At 46.2% G+C, this 15,440-nt stretch overlaps 2 protein-coding genes across 9 annotated transcripts in view; both read left to right on the top strand.

Moving 5' to 3' along the window:
* LOC136856135 (uncharacterized) overlaps positions 1-8,850 on the top strand; it is a 28,785-nt gene extending 19,935 nt beyond the window's left edge. For all 8 annotated transcript variants that reach the window (XR_010858247.1, XR_010858248.1, XR_010858245.1 and 5 more), the window contains 4 exons: positions 4-1,197; positions 1,386-1,448; positions 1,648-1,731; positions 1,836-8,850. Coding sequence is in view for 1 of the 8 variants with exons in the window: in XM_067133788.1 (XP_066989889.1) it covers positions 1,124-1,197; positions 1,386-1,448; positions 1,648-1,731; positions 1,836-2,211 (597 nt within the window). In the remaining 7 variants the exon portion in view is untranslated. The remainder of the gene's footprint in view (positions 1-3; positions 1,198-1,385; positions 1,449-1,647; positions 1,732-1,835) is intronic.
* A 308-nt stretch (positions 8,851-9,158) lies between these two features.
* Positions 9,159-12,291, top strand: LOC136856017 (uncharacterized). Its single transcript, XM_067133570.1, has 5 exons — positions 9,159-9,303; positions 9,908-10,035; positions 10,310-11,019; positions 11,092-11,796; positions 12,239-12,291. Exons 1-4 carry the CDS (start codon positions 9,159-9,161, stop codon positions 11,312-11,314), a joined length of 1,206 nt encoding a protein of 401 aa, XP_066989671.1. The 3' UTR covers positions 11,315-11,796; positions 12,239-12,291.
* Positions 12,292-15,440: the final 3,149 nt, after the last annotated feature.

The following is a 15,440-nucleotide window of genomic DNA, read 5'->3' as shown; positions in this document are numbered from 1 at the left end:
CAGGAACTCCTGTGCATCAGTTCCAGTTGAAAAAGTTACCCATTCAAGTGTTTTGCGGATGTGTGGAGGCGAAAGTTGCGTTTTTTTGGCCCTCGAGATGGTTCCCCAGAACATCCTGGCAAGATTGGGCACTGATGGTGCGTTGAGCATCCTGGTGGTTCCCTGGAGCATTCTGGCAAGATTCGGCACTTCAGGTTACTTGGAACATCTTAAGCAAGATTCAGCATTGGTGGTCCCATCAAGCATTCTGGCGAGCTTTGGCACAGATGGTCCCCTGGAGCATTCTGGCAAGATTTGGCATTTCAGGTCCCTTTTAGCATTCTGCCGAGCTTTGGAGTTGGTCCCCTGGAGCACACTGGCGAGATTTGGCTTTTCAGGTTTCCTTGAGAGCATCCTAGCGAGATTCGGCAGTTAAGGTGCCCTCTACCCTGGAGAGATTCAACAAATGTGGTTTCTGGAGCATCTGGGCGAGATCCGGCACTGGTGATCCAACGGAGCGTCCTGGCAAGAATCAGCACTGAGGGGCACCTGGAGCACTCTGGCAAGATTCATTATTTCAGGTTACTTGGAGCATCTTGGCAAGATTCGGCATTGATGGTCCCATCAAGCATCCTGGCAAGATTCAGCGGTTAGGGTCCCCTGGAGCACTCTGGCGAGATTTGGTATTTCAGGTTTCCTGCGGCATCCCTGCAAGATTTGGCCATGGTGGTTCCCTGGAGCATTCTGGAAAGTTTGCATTGATGGGTCCCTGCAGCATCCTGTCAAGATTCAGCATTCCAGGTCAGCTGGAGCATGCTGGCAAGATTTGGCTTGGCATTGATGGTTCAATGGAGCATCCTGGTGAGATTCGGTGTTGATGGTCTCATGCAGCATCGTGGCGAGATTTGGCATTTCAGGTTCCCCGGAGCATCCCAGCAAGATTCAGCACTGATGGTCCCATGGAGCATCGCAGCAAGATTCAGTACTGATGGTCCTGTGGAGGATCCCAGCAAGATTCAGCACTGATGGTCCCATGAAGCATTGCAGCAAGATTCAGCACTGATGGTCCCATGAAGCATCGCAGCAAGATTCAGCACTGATGGTCCCATGAAGCATCCCAGCAAGATTCAGCACTGATGGTCCCATGAAGCATCGCAGCAAGATTCAGCATTTCAGGCCCCCTGGGCTATCCTGGAAGTACTTGGCAAACTTAGGAAGGTGGGTGAATTATTTTTATATGCACATTAAGAACTAATATGCCGTGTGACATGTTGAGCCAGTGTTGAAGGGAAGATATGTATACTTCTGCTCTAAATGTTGTAAAACTTGTTAAACTGCTGGTTCATAAGATTAAAATCATTTGTTGAAAAGCAAGATGATAATATTAAAATTTGTTCTAATTGCAGGAAGTGCATGGACGGTGTCGATCAACGAGAAGTCTTGATGAGTAGTTTGGAATTTCACCATTGGTTAGTATCTTTGATGTTCCCCCTTGAAATTGTTTTAACAATTTTATGTAGGTATTGTTGAACAAGCAACTGAATAGAGGAGTCACTGTATAATAATTTGAAAGTGTTTTTCAATTGGCATGTATTAAAAATTGAGTATTCTCTTGATTACATAGTAGAGAACTTACAAATATACTCTATATACATTTTGTATTTTTAGGCAGTTGTTGAGGGTTTTAATCAGACTCCCATGGAAGCAAGAAGTCTTCTGCCATTTTAGCAACCATCAAGAAGTTGTTTGCAAGTAAGAATGAAGTACTTTTGTTTTCTTTTGAAATGAGAGAAGCTTCTGAAAGTGTACTTAAAACCATGATTAGTTTTTTTGATTTTAATTTTTTCTGTTTTCAGGAATCGGTTGGGTATGGTAATAAACATGATTTATACCAAGCATGGTGTGCGTGGGCGGCCAACGAGTAGCAAGAGTTGTGATGAATGTCTTTTGAACTGGAACATAGGAGTGTGGTATGCTTACAGGTGTCATGGTGTTCCCAGAAGGTCCTTGTGCAGTGGGTCGTGGTGTCCCTGGAAGGTCCTCTCCCTGTGGGTCAAGGTGTTTCTGGAAGGTCATCACTTTCTGGGCATCACACAGTGGGTCTTGGTGTCCCCAGAAGGTCCCCGCACAGTGGATCATGGTGTCCCCAGAAGGTCCTCGTGCTGTGGGTCATGGTGTCCCCTGAAGGTCATCATGTTCCAAGTATCGCATGGTGGATCATCTTGTCCCTGAAAGGTTCCTCACGCCTGGGTCGAGGTGTTCCTGGAAGGTCATCATGTTCCAGGCAAAATGCAGTGGGTCTTGGTGTCCCCAGAAGGTCCTCGCGCTGTGGTTCGTGTTTCCAGAAGGTCATCGCATAATGGGTTGTGGTGTCCCCAGAAGGTCCTTGTGCAGTGGGTCAAGGTGTTTCCCAGAAGTTCGTGTTCCAGACATCACGCAGTGGCTTATGGTGTTCCTGGAAGGTCCACGCGCAGTGGGTTGTGGCATCCCTGGAAGGTCCTTGCACAGTGGGTCATAGTGTTCCTGGAAGGTCCTCATGCAGTGGGTCGTGGTGTCTCCAGAAGGTCATCGTACTCGCACTGGATCAAGGGTGTCCCTGGGATTTGGTTGCACTGGATAGCTGGTAGCCCATGACAGCCATTGCACTCAAGTTAATTCTTTGGCTGTCGTCGCAGCATGGAACATGTCTGTCTCAGGGCACTTGTGGCACCGTGGATCATGGGCGTCCCTTGGGGTCCGTCACACTGTGGGTCATGGGTATCCCGAATGTTCACATTCAAGGAAGATGCAATACCATTCCTGTGGATGCACCTTCTGAGACAAGTTTTTCTTAAAGTTACAGCGCTTCGGGGTTTCACGAATGCTTTCTGGCCTAGTAACCTTGAGGGAGTATTTTAATATTATTGGTTTGTGGAATATTAGCTTGTGTGTTTACATTCTAATTTTTGAAATTGGATCTGATTATCAGCTCATAATATTATGCTTTAATGGGGTAGTTTATTGCTCTTCAGGAAGTTCTCAAGATTTTGAAATATGTATTTCTTAAAAATGACAGTTTGCTGGGGGTATTCCAATGTACAGTATGTCTTAAAAGAACACATGAATGTTTGTGGTGTCCCTGGAAGGTCCTCATGCTGTGGGTCGTGGTGTTCCCTGAAGGTCATCGTGTTCCAGGTATCGTGTAGTGGGTCATGATGTCCACGGGAAGGTCCTCTCCTTGTGGGTCAAGGTGTTCCTGGAAGGTCATCGCTTTCTGGGCATCTCACAGAGTGGGTCTTGGTGTCCCCAGAAGGTCCCCGCGCAGTGTATCGTGGTGTCCCCAGAAGGTCCTCACGCAGTGTATCGTGGTATCCCCAGAAGGTCCTCGTGCTGTGGGTCTTGGTGTCCCCTGAAGGTCATCGTGTTCCAAGTATCGCACAGTGGATCGTCTTGTCCCTGGAAGGTCCTCGCTCTCTGGGTCGAGATGTTCCCGGAAGGGCATCATGTTCCAGGCATTATGCAGTGGGTCTTAGTGTCCCCAGAAGGTCCTCGCGCTGTGGGTCATGGTGTCCCCTAAAGTCATCGTGTTCCAAGAATCACATAGTGGATCGTCTTGTCCCTGGAAGGTCCTCGCACTCTGGGTCGAGGTGTTCCCGGAAGGGCATCATGTTCCAGGCATTATGCAGTGGGTGTTGGTGTCCCCAGAAGGTCCTCGCGCTGTGGTTCATCGTGTTTCCTGAAGGTCATCGTGTAATGGGTTGTGGTGTCCCCAGAAGGTCCTCGTGCAGTGGGTCAAGGTGTTTCCCAGAAGTTCATGTTCATACATCACGCAGTGGCTCATGGTGTTCCTGGAAGGTCCTCGCACAGTGGGTCGTGGCATCCCTGGAAGGTCCTCATGCAATGGGTCACGTGTCCCCGGAAGGTCCTCGCGCAGTGGGTCGTGGTGTCTCCAGAAGGTCGTCGTGCTCCATCGTCATCATCCCTGGACAGTTGTTGCACTGGATTGAGGGTGTCCCTGGGATTTGGTTGCGCTGGATAGCCGGTATCCCATGACAGTCATTGCACTCAAGTTATTCTTTGGCTGTCGTCGCAGCATGGAACATGTCTGTCTCAGGGCACTTATGGCACCGTGGATCATGGGCGTCCCTTGGGGTCCGTCATACTGTGGATCGTGGGTATACCGAATGTTCACGTTCAGGGAAGATGCGAATACCATTCCTGTGGATGTGCCTGCCGAGACAAGTTTTTCTTATAGTTACAGCGCTTCAGGGGTTTCGCGAATGCTTTCCGGCTTAGTAACCTTGAGGGAGTATTTTAATAATCTTGGTTTTTGGAATATTAGCTTGTGTGTTTACATTCAAATTTTTGAAATTGGATCTGATTATCAGATGATAATAATATGCTTTAATAGGGTAGTTTATTGCTCTTCAGAAATTTCTCAAGACTTTGAAATATATATTTCTTAGAAATGACGGTTTGCTGGGATATTCCATTATACAGTATGTCTAAAATGAACACATGAATGTTTGTGGTGTCCCTGGAAGGTCCTCATGCTGTGGATCATGGTGTTCCCTGAAGGTCATCGCGTACCCCGGTATCGTGTAGTGGGTCATGATGTCCACGGAAGGTCATCGCTTTCTAGGCATCACACAGTGGGTCTTGGTGTCCCCAGAAGGTCCCCGTGCAGTGTATCGTGGTATCCCCAGAAGGTCCTCGTGCTGTGGGTCATGGTGTCCCCTGAAGGTCATCGTGTTCCAAGTATCGCATAGTGGATCGTCTTGTCCCTGAAAGGTCCTTGCGTTCTGGGTCGAGTTGTTCCCGGAAGGTCATCATGTTCCAGGCATTATGCAATGGGTCTTGGTGTCTCCAGAAGGTCCTCGTGCTGTGGTTCATCGTGTTTCCTGAAGGTCATCACATTCTGGGTATTACGTAATGGGTTATAGTGTCCCTGGAAGGTCCTCGTGCAGTGGGTCAAGGTGTTTCCCAGAAGTTCATGTTCCCGACATCACGCAGTGGGTCGTGCCATTCCTGGAAGGTCCTCGAGTAGCGGGTCATGGCTTCCCTGGAAGGTCCTGGAGCAGCGGGTCGTGGCGTCCCTGGAAAGTCCTTGCGCAGTGGGTTTTGATGTCCCTGGAAGTTCCTCACGCAGTGGGTCGTGGTGTCCCCAGAAGGTCCTCGCGCTCTTATCATCCCTGGGCAGTTGTCGCACTGGATCGAGGGTGTCCCTAGGATTTGGTTGCGCTGGATAGCTGGTAGCCCATGACAGTCATTGCACTCAAGTTAATTCTTTGACTGTCGTCGCAGCATGGAACGTCTGTCTCAGGTTACTTAAGGCACCGTGGACCATGAGCATCCCTTGGGGTCCGTCACACTGTGGGTCGAGGGTATCCCGAATGTTCACATTCAAGGAAGATGCGAATACCATTCCTGTGGATGTGCCTACCAAGACATGTTTTTCTTATAGTTACAGCGCTTCAGGGGTTTCGCGAATGCTTTCCGGCTTAGTAACCTTGAGGGAGTATTTTAGCATTATTGGTTTGTGGAATATTAGCTTGTGTGTGTTTACATTCAAATTTTTTTAAATTGGATCAGATTATCAGTTCATAATATTATGCTTTAATAGGTTAGTTTAATGCTCTGCAGAAAATTCTCAAGACTGAAATATAAATTTCTTAGAAATGTCAGTTTGCTGGGATATTCCATTCTACAGTATGTCTAAAATGAACACATGAATGTTTGTGGTGTCCCTGAAGGTCATCATGTTCCAGGTATCGTGTAGTGGGTCATGATGTCCACGGAAGGTCATCGATTTCTGGGCATCACACAGTGGGTCTTTGTGTCCCCAGAAGGTCCCCGCGCAGTGTATCGTGGTGTCCCCTGAAGGTCATCGTGTTCCAAGTATCGCATAGTGGATCGTCTTGTCCCCGAAAGGTCTTTGCGTTCTGGGTCGAGATGTTCCCGGAAGGTCATCATGTTCCAGGCATTACGCAGTGGGTCTTGGTGTCACCAGAAGGTCCTCACACTGTGGTTCATCGTATTTCCTGAAGGTCATCGCGTTCTGGGTATTACGTAATGGGTTATAGTGTCCCCGGAAGGTCTTCGTGCAGTGGGTCAAGATGTTTCCCAGAAGTTCGTGTTCCAGACATCACGCAGTGGGTCGTGGTGTTTCTGAAGGTCCTCGCGCAGTGGGTTGTGGTGTTCCTGGAAGGTCCTGGAGCAGCGGGTCGTGGCGTCCCTGGAAGGTCCTCGAGCAGTGGGTTGTGGTGTCCCCGGAAAGTCCTCGCGCAGTGGGTTTTGGTGTCCCCGGAAGTTCCTCACACAGTGGGTCGTGGTGTCCCCAGAAGGTCCTCGCGCTGTGGTTCATGGTGTTTCCTGAAGGTCATCGCATAATGGGCTGTGGTGTCCCCAGAAGGTCCTTGTGCAGTGGATCAAGGTGTCTCCCGGAAGTTCGTGTTCCAGACATCACGCAGTGGGTCATGGTGTTCCTAGAAGGTCCTCACGCAGTGGGTCGTGGTGTCCCTGGAAGGTCCTCGCGCATTGGGTCGTGGTGTCTACGGAAGGTCGTCGTGCAGTGGGCTGTGGTGTCCCTGGAAGATCATCGTGTTGTGGGTTGTGGTATCCCCAAAAGGTCCGCTCCTTATGCTGTGGATCATGGTTTTCCTGGAAGGTCTTCATGCTGTGGATCGTGGTGTCTGTGCTCCATCATCATCATCCCTGGACAGTTGTCGCGTCGCACTGGATTGAGGATGTCCTGGGATTTGGTTGCGCTGGTTAGCTGGTAACCCATGACATTCAAGTTAATTCTTTGGCTGTCGTCGCAGCACGGAACATGTCTGTCTCAGGGCACTTACGGCACCGTGGATCATGGGCGTCCCTTGGGGTCCGTCACACTGTGGATCATGGGTATACCGAATGTTCATGTTCAAGGAAGATGCGAGTACCATTCCTGTGGATGTGCCTACCGAGACAAGTTTTTCTTATAGTTACAGCGCTTCAGGGGTTTCGCGAATGCTTTCCGGCCTAGTAACCTTGAGGGAGTATTTTAATATTATTGGTTTTTGGAATATTATTTTTGGAATATTAGCGTGTGTGTGTTTACACTAAAATTTTTGAAATTGGACCAGATTATCAGATCATAATATTATGCTTTAATAGGGTAGTTTATTGCTCTGCAGAAATTTCTCAAGACTTTGAAATATATATTTCTTAGAAATGACACTTTGCTGGGATATTCTATTGTACAGTATGTCTAAAAAGAACACATGAATGATTGTCCCCTTTGAAAATTGCAGCATGCCCGAATGGAATGACCAGATGGTTGTCCAGTGGTAAAAGTATGATAGTGCTTGGACAGGATTCACGAATTCGTAGTCCCTGCTGGATGGCAAATGTGGTCGTTTGGGAAACACTTGCAAAATAAGAAGACTCTCTTGGGACAGTCTATGGGTATTAAATGTCATGTGTGTATGGACGTACAGTTGAGGAGGCATGGGGTCATTTGACATCTTCAAGGTATAGGTATGCGTAAGGGAACGTTTTCAAGTTTGAACCTCGACACCAAGAGGAAGTTCAGTTATCAGTACAACAAAGGCTCCTATGCTTAAGTTCATCTCATGGATAAATAAGGGAGTTGAAGTTCATTGAAGTGATTTTTGTTGACATCAAAAAGTACAGTGATTAGAAGTCTTTGAATGGCTGTTGTTATCAGAGTTTGGTTATGTAATAGATTTGCAAATGATATATAAAAAACATGAGTTTGTTGCAAAGTTAATCAGCTTAATTTGATTATGAATGATATATAGTACTGTATACTCACTTTAAAAAGCATTCACTAGCATAGTGTAGTTTTACAAAATTGTAGGTATATCGGATGTGAAAGCTAGTCATTATCCTTTTATTTTTTTGGAAACGAAACAAATCTTCCGAAGAGGCAGTTAGGATTAGTTATGCTTCGGAAGAGGAGTGTCAAGGCTAGAGGGTGCGCTTCTAAAATGGCCTGTGCTGCTGAGGTGACTTCGCAGAGGTCGAGCATTACTACAAGAGGGTTACGTGGCCAGGAGATTGGGGCTTTGGAAGGAGTTGGGAGGACATGAAGTACTGAAGATTCTGATTTGGCTAGTACTTGAAGCGAACATCAGACCTTGGTGACGTAATGCTGTGTAGAGAGAGGTAGAGGAGGCTGGCGACGACCGTTAGAGGACACGAGTTGTCCACGTGTTGGCAGATCCTACAAGTTGCCGAGTGTCGTCGGTGCTCATACTTAGGATGACTTGTGGCGGTGACAGTGTATCATTGACAGTGAAGCTCAACTTGTTTCAAGTTCCCTCTTTATCTTATTTGCTTTTACTCGATCATACATGATTTGTTACTTGATATAAAAGTTCATTATTAGTTTTGACTTTTTTGTTTTCTAATAGGAATCTAGTACCGGATTATAATACAGTAATTTTGTTGGATTTATTTGGGAGTGATGTATTGTATTATTATTGTTGCAAGCAGCTGTAAGGATGTCGTGGGTGACACAGCAAAGAGAAGAGGATGTTGCATCAGCAGTCATACGCGTAAAGGTGTGGAGGGGAGTGCTAGTGTGTGATTACCTCCGAAGCCGCCTTGGTTGGTCATTCTCGAAGGTCGTATATATTACTTACTAGGTAAAGGTGCACGGCTACTTGGGGATCTCATCGACTAGTTTGTGAGACAAGTAAAATGCTCTCTCTCTCTCTCTGTTGTTCGAAGAAAGGCAGCTAGTTCTTTTGAAAGTGTACTTCTGTAAGTATCTTCTTTTTCTTTTCTTTTCCTACATAGGTTTGGTTATCTGCTGTGCCAAGGTAGTTTTTTGTTTTAATAGAAAGAAAATTGAATTGTTGTAGATGTTGATGGTTCTTTATTCCCCAGAAGGAAGTGAAAACAAATGCTAATTGTCTTCTGCGATGATTCTACAGTAGTCAGGCCTAATTGGGCTATTTTATATAACCATTTGACCTTTTCGTGTTTCCAATTTGTTTACTGCAGTTAATATTCATTGTTCAGCAATGGTTTTCTTACAGGTTTGAGTGGTATTTTCGTTCAAAGTTTTTCGTATGAAAATTACCCATGAATTTGTTAAATTTGAAATGTGAGCTCTTGAAAGTTTTCACATAATTGTCCTTTTAAACTATCAGCTTTTCATAATTTTTTGTTTTGTTAAAAGGCCCAGGATCATGGATGGTGGTGGTCTGCAGAAGAGACACGTCCTTTGTAGTGGCCCAATGCGAATGTCTGGTGAATCCCCTGTTGGTAATAGTTCAGGCAACAGTCCCTTGGTGGAGAGTCTTTGGTTGAGTCTGGCAGCAGGCTTAACCACATGTAATCGGTTGTCCTTCGGAGACAGCAGGCAGTCTTCAGTCATGTTGCAGACTGGTTTTCTAGTCCAGTGAAAGAGGCAGGTGGTCAGCAGTCCCGTATGAGGTTGGCGGTCAGTGGTCCTTTGGGAGTGGGTGGCTGTAGAAGTTCCTGTGGAAGTCACTGGCGCTTGATGGTCCTGTGGAAGAAGCAGGTGTTCGACGGTCCCATGAAAGTTCCACAGAGGTGACTGTTGCATTGCAGTCCTATATGAGAGTCTGGCGGTCGGTAGTCCAGTACAAGATTGTTCCTGTGGGAGTGGCTGCTGATTTGTAATCCTGCTTGAGAGGCTGGTCCCTTAAAAGAGGCAAGGGGAGGCTGGCAGTCAGTGGTCCTGTGGGAGATGTTGGCTGTCGGCGGTCCTGTGGGAGAGGCTAGCGGTCGGCAGTCGACAGTTCCGTGCAAGAGGGTTGTGGCAGTCAGCGGTCCTGTGGGAGAGGGTGGCAGTCAGCGGTCCCGTGGTAGAGGCTTGCAGTCAGCAGTCCTGTGAGAGAGGCTGCAGTCGTTGGCCCCCGTGAAAAAAGCAAGACAGTCAGTGGGCCCCATGAAAGAAGCTTGCGGTCGGCAGTTCCCGTGGGAGAGGCTGGCAGTTGCTGTTCCCATCGGAAAGGCTGGGAGTTGGCTGTTCCCGTCAGAGAGGCTGGCAGTTGGCTGTTCCTGTTGGAGGGGCTGGTGGTCAGCAGTCCAATGGAAGAGGTTGGTGGTCAGCAGTCCAATGGAAGAGGCTGGCGGTCAGCGGTCCCTTTGGAGAGGCTGGTGGTCAGCAGTCCAATGGAAGAGGCTGGCGGTCAGCGGTCCCTTTGGAGGGGCTGGTGGTCAGCAGTCCATGGAAGAGGCTGGCGGTCAGCGGTCCCTTTGGAGTGGCTGGTGGTCAGCAGTCCAATGGAAGAGGCTGGCGAGCGGTCCCTTTGAAGTGGCTGGCGGTCGGCAGTCCAATGGTAGAGGCTGGCGGTCGGCAGTCCAATGGTAGAGGCTGGCGTTCGGCAGTCCAGTGGAAGAGGCTGGCGGTCAGCAGTCCAATGGAAGAGGCTGGCGGTCAGCGGTCCCTTTGGAGAGGCTGGCAGTCAGCGGTTCCTTTGGAGAGGCTGGCGGTCACCGGTCCCTTTGGAGAGGCTGGCGGTCAGCAGTCCCTTTGGAGAGGCTGGCAGTCAGTGGTCCCTTTGGAGTGGCTGGCGATCGGCAGTCCAACAGAAGAGGCTGGCAGTCGGCGGTCCCTTTGGAGAGGCTGGCGGTCAGCGGTCCCTTTGGAGAGGCTGGTGGTCGGCAGTCCTGTTTAGAGGCTGGCGGTCGGCAGTCCCTTGGGAGAGGCTGGCGGTCAACGGTCCTGTGGGAGGGATCGGCAGTCCTGTGGGAGAGAGAAGCGGTCGGCAGTCCCGTGGGAGAGTTCGGCGGTCAATGGTCCTGTGGGAGAGAGAAGCGGTCAGTGGTCCTGTGGGAGAGAGAAGCAGTCGGCGGTCCAGTGGGAGAATTTGGTGGTCAGCGGTCCTGTTGGGGGAGAGAAGTGGTCGGCGGTCCTGTGGGAGAGAGAAGTGGTCGGCGGTCCTGTGGGAGAGAGAAGCGGTCGGCGGTCCTGTGGGAGAGAGAAGCGGTCGGCGGTCCTGTGGGAGAGAGAAGCGGTCGGCGGTCCTGTGGGAGAGGCTGGCGGTCGGCAGTCACATGGGAGAGGCTGGGGATCTACATGCGGTCCTGGAGAGGCTGGGAGAGGCTGGGGATGGGCATCTGCATACCCTGGGAGAGGCTGGGGATTGGTATACCCTTGGGAGAGGCTGGCGGTAGCAGTTCCTGTCTGAGGGGCTGGCTGTCAGTGTTCCCTTTGGAGAGGCTGGCTGTCAGTGTTCCCTTTGGAGAGGCTGGCTGTCAGTGTTCCCTTTGGAGAGGCTGGCAGTCGGTGATTCCTGTGAGAGGGGCTGGCGGTCGTAGGTTCCCAAGGGAGAGGCTGGCGGTCAGCGGATACCGTGGAAGAAACTGTGGTTGACGGTTCTTGTAGGAGAGGCTGGCAGTCTGCGGTTATTGTGGAACAAACTGGCAGTCCGAGATTCCCAGGGGGGAGGCTGGCAGTCGGCGGTCTTGTGGGAGAGGCTGGTGATCGGTCCTATGGGAGAAGCTGGCTGTTGCCGTTCCTGTGGGAGAGGTTGGCTGGCAACAACGTGGGAGAGGCTAGTGGTTACGGGTCCCGTGGGAGAGGCTGGCAGTCTGTGATCCCTTGGGAGAGGTTGCGTTCTGCATGGAATCTGGTGGTTGGACCCTTGAAGAGCTATAAATTTTGTTTCTACTGCGGAGGTCTTGTGGCAGTCCTATGGAAGATGCTGTTTTCATCCGTAATCCTCGGGATGCAGTGCCTGTTTAGGAGAGCCATACAGTTGGTTCTTGTGAAGACCTTCCACTGTCGCAGGATTGTTATGATGTCTACTGGTCCTGCGAAATACCCTAAGACGATGGACAAGTCTTGAGACTGTGGTTAGTATCATATGGAAGGTATTGTCTGGTGGAAGAATGAGTTCATTGTGCTAGTTAACTAATGTGTGCGCATGTGGTCATCTTTTAGAAGTTTTGTGATTTTATGTACAGTACATATCATTGTGTGGAAGAAGCTTGGTAATTTTTTATATATATCTACATGTTGACTGGATGTCATGTGAGAAAGTTTGTGCATGAGCTGGTCTCCCACCTGATGTAGCAACATGTAATAAAGTGTTCTTGTTGATGAAGTTTAAGCTAAATAGGTAAAACTGTTTTAGAAAGTTTTAAACTTTGTAACTTGTACCCTAATAGTTAACAAAAGTGCTCTGACATAGTTAGTGTTATATAGCTGGACAAAAAGTAATCAGGTTGAGATTTATGGTGTTTAATACTAATAATTTTTTCTTGTAGTAAAAAGACAAATTTGTTGTATTTTCAGGCGAACGAGTCTTCAGACTTCTGGAGATAAGATTTTAATAAAAATAAATCAATGACTTGTGTGTTTTAATAAAACCTCATATGCTGAAGTGTGAAATTATAAAATAAATGACCCAACAGTTATAAGGTGTTAAGGATCACTTTGCTGTTGAAATTATGATTTTACAATTGTCAGGCAAACGAAAAGTCTTTGTATGCAGTTGAAACCAGTACAAAAAATGTCATGTCGCTGCAACAAAAGTGTTGAATAAATATTTTGCAACTTAGTTGAGGTTAAGCTTGCAGTGGTAAATTTATTATGCTAGGCTGTGTAATCAACCCGTGTAATTTAGATTTCTTGGATGGAAGATACTTTTAAAGAATGCTAAGTATGTGGCTACTGCAAAGTCTGTAATGAATATTTAAAAGCATAACAAGTAACAAGTAACAAGACCTAAGTGATAAATGCATGTAAACACGAAAAGGCCACGTCCAGGAAGGGCAGCAAATCGAATAGCAATTGGCCAGTTGAGGGAAGTTGATGTTGCAAGATGGTCAGGATTGCAAAGCACAAGTATCTTGAAAATTTATATGAAAGCTTGTAAAGGGGTCAATGATTGTGAAGGATAATCCTTCAGAGGTAGGACATTATTGTTGTGAGATACACTGGACTTAAACGTGTATCGAGAGGTCAGTAAGGACTCCCGTGCAGACGTTCCTCTCTCAAGACGTTGAAAAGGGGCAACTGGAAGCAGCTGGACAGCAAAATATGAAAGAGCAAGAAAAGAGAAGGAATGAATTACAAGGATGCAAAGATGAAACTGAGAAACCATTGCTGCACACCCTCTAGTAATGCCTACTCATATTTCATGCATACTGTACTAATGGCAGGTTTGTGTCGATCATTTCTGGATTTCGTCTTTATCTTTTTTAAAATTTTTAGTATATTTTTGAATTTTTATACAGTAGCACAACGTAGCCGTATACTGTAATAAAACAAAATACTGTAGAGGTAATGACCTCAAACATACATTACTTACAATTGCCATACTGTAAATACAGGTGATAGTTTTTGTTTGTTTTCAATAAAGAAAAGGTCGGAAGGAAAATTAACAACTCAGTTCGGCGGGGGATCCATTCCAGCGCTGCCTTGCAAGTTAACACTGTCAACAGCACTTATGCACCATAACTAGATGCAACATGAAGTTACGGCACTGTAAGGCGTGGTTAACAGCACTGAAAAAGCGCCGTAAGATCAAATTCGCTTTCGGTGACGCACTGTAGTTTGCACAAATCGTATGCATTGCAGAACTTGAAAATAGAGGGTGCAAAAATTATCAAAAGGATATAACGAAAAATTATTCTTTTAAGAGACATTCACATTATCATTCTGGTCAGTGAATTGGCAAGGACTCATAGGTGTAGGTGTCCTGGGTTTAATTTTTTCTAAATGTCTCGGTAGCATCGTAAAAGTCCTTCAACGACGTGAATTAGCAAGTTGTGTGAAACAATGTTTATTGAGAGGTTTGGCAAGCAATGGCAGATTTCTGGCACTATTGCACAGAAAGTAGATGGGCAAACTCGTAAGTGCCCTTGATAGTTTTGAACCATTTTGGGAGGGAGTTAAACTATTTGGAATGTTGGGTCAGGTTAGGCATCATAATCGGAAACTATACGGTATAAATTTATGCTTGCTTTACATCTTGTAAACAGTAACTTTTCTTTTGTTACGAGTTTTCAAATGATTGAGGTGAGCCTAACTGTGTTCAGCATTTTAAACCTGTTGCCTGGTTTAATTAGTTTTTACCAAGAACAGTGTAGATAAATTTATTTTTTTTTTTGCAGTACAGTTGACTCCCAGTATTCATGGGGCTGTTTCTCACAACCCTCCTATGAATAGGTAAAATCCGCAAATACTTAAAACCCCTCTAAAAATGCATAGAACTACCTATTTTGATAGTTGAAACAAAAAAATAAAAATGCTTCTACCCAAGTGCATTTAATCATGAAAATGATATGAAAATACAGTATAATTAGTGAATATTTCTCGGTGAAAAATACCACGAATGGGTGAATTTTCCGCAAATAATTTTTATATATGTTTCATAGAGAAATATGCGAATCAGTGAGTCCGTGAATCCAGAACCAATCCGGAACTGCGGATAGGCAGGGGTCGACTGTACAGTATTTCATGTACTGTAGAGCCATTTTTGTTGTGTTATGAGGATCGCCGTGATGACATATATATAATAAACTCGAATATTTCTTTTAGGCCACACCTAGAGGTTGTCACAGGTGCTACAGATATGACTATGGATTGTGAGAACAAGAATGCTATTGTTACAACTACAGTTCTGATGCATATATTGTTCAATGGAATATTAAGAGTTCAACAGTATCTGCAGGTATGGTTTTCTCTTTCTAATTACTAAAAGGATTTGACGACTCATGTTTGAAGTACAGTAAACTTGAAGAGAAGCAGCATCTGTGAGTGTAATGAACTGGAATAAAAATGTATATTCAGAAAAGGGAAGTAATGAAAAACCTCTAATTACAGATGAGAATGACACATTGGTTACCATATTTGCAAGTCATCCACAAAAGATTTATGTTCGGTCATCCTCCATTGTGTTGGAAATCTCGGATCACCTTTGATGGCTTCTCTCCCTGGACAAGGTTCGGTACGTTTAGATCTTAATCCTCAAGGAAATTAGTAGAATTGCATTGATGGCAAGTCATGTGAAGTTAGCATTCTGTCTATGGAAGACTGGCATTTTTATTTTCAGAATAGATACCTGACAGCCTTGATTAAGAGTTCCTGAATGGGGTTGGCAGACTTGCTCTGAGAAAGGGATTACATGGGAAGATTAGTGGGAATTGGTATTACAGTTTCAATCAATATGATAAGCTTAAAGAATGGGATTTATAGTGACTGCATGTCGACTCTTTATCAAGTGCTCATAGTACCCCTGCTTTTGCTACAAGCTCTTAAAAAGAGGAAGTGGATTAAGAATATAGCACTTTTCATCATAGAGGAATAAGATTTGTATCTGCAAGAGTCATGAATATATTTGAATCACTTTGTAAGAGAGGTTGTAGGATGAACAGATAATTAAACTTTAGTAACTTTTTAACAAATAGAATTATGTATTGCATATTGAGAAAAGGCTGTCAGGTCGGTATGGACTCTTAAGATATACCAATACCGTATGCCATGCCCGATG

This window comes from Macrobrachium rosenbergii, chromosome 34 (genome assembly GCF_040412425.1).
Source record: "Macrobrachium rosenbergii isolate ZJJX-2024 chromosome 34, ASM4041242v1, whole genome shotgun sequence".
NCBI classification, from domain to species: domain Eukaryota; kingdom Metazoa; phylum Arthropoda; class Malacostraca; order Decapoda; family Palaemonidae; genus Macrobrachium; species Macrobrachium rosenbergii.
This window is presented reverse-complemented; position numbering and strand designations above follow the sequence as displayed.

Bases quoted from the DNA above. Each gene is read 5' to 3' on its own strand.
- LOC136856017 (XM_067133570.1), top strand. From the start codon at position 9,159: ATGGATGGTGGTGGTCTGCAGAAGAGACACGTCCTTTGTAGTGGCCCA. The intron at 9,304-9,907 runs GTAATCGGTTGT...TGCGGTCGGCAG, and splicing joins GGCAGCAGGCTTAACCACAT to TTCCCGTGGGAGAGGCTGGC. The intron at 10,036-10,309 runs GTTGGTGGTCAG...GTCCAATGGTAG, and splicing joins TCAGCAGTCCAATGGAAGAG to AGGCTGGCGTTCGGCAGTCC.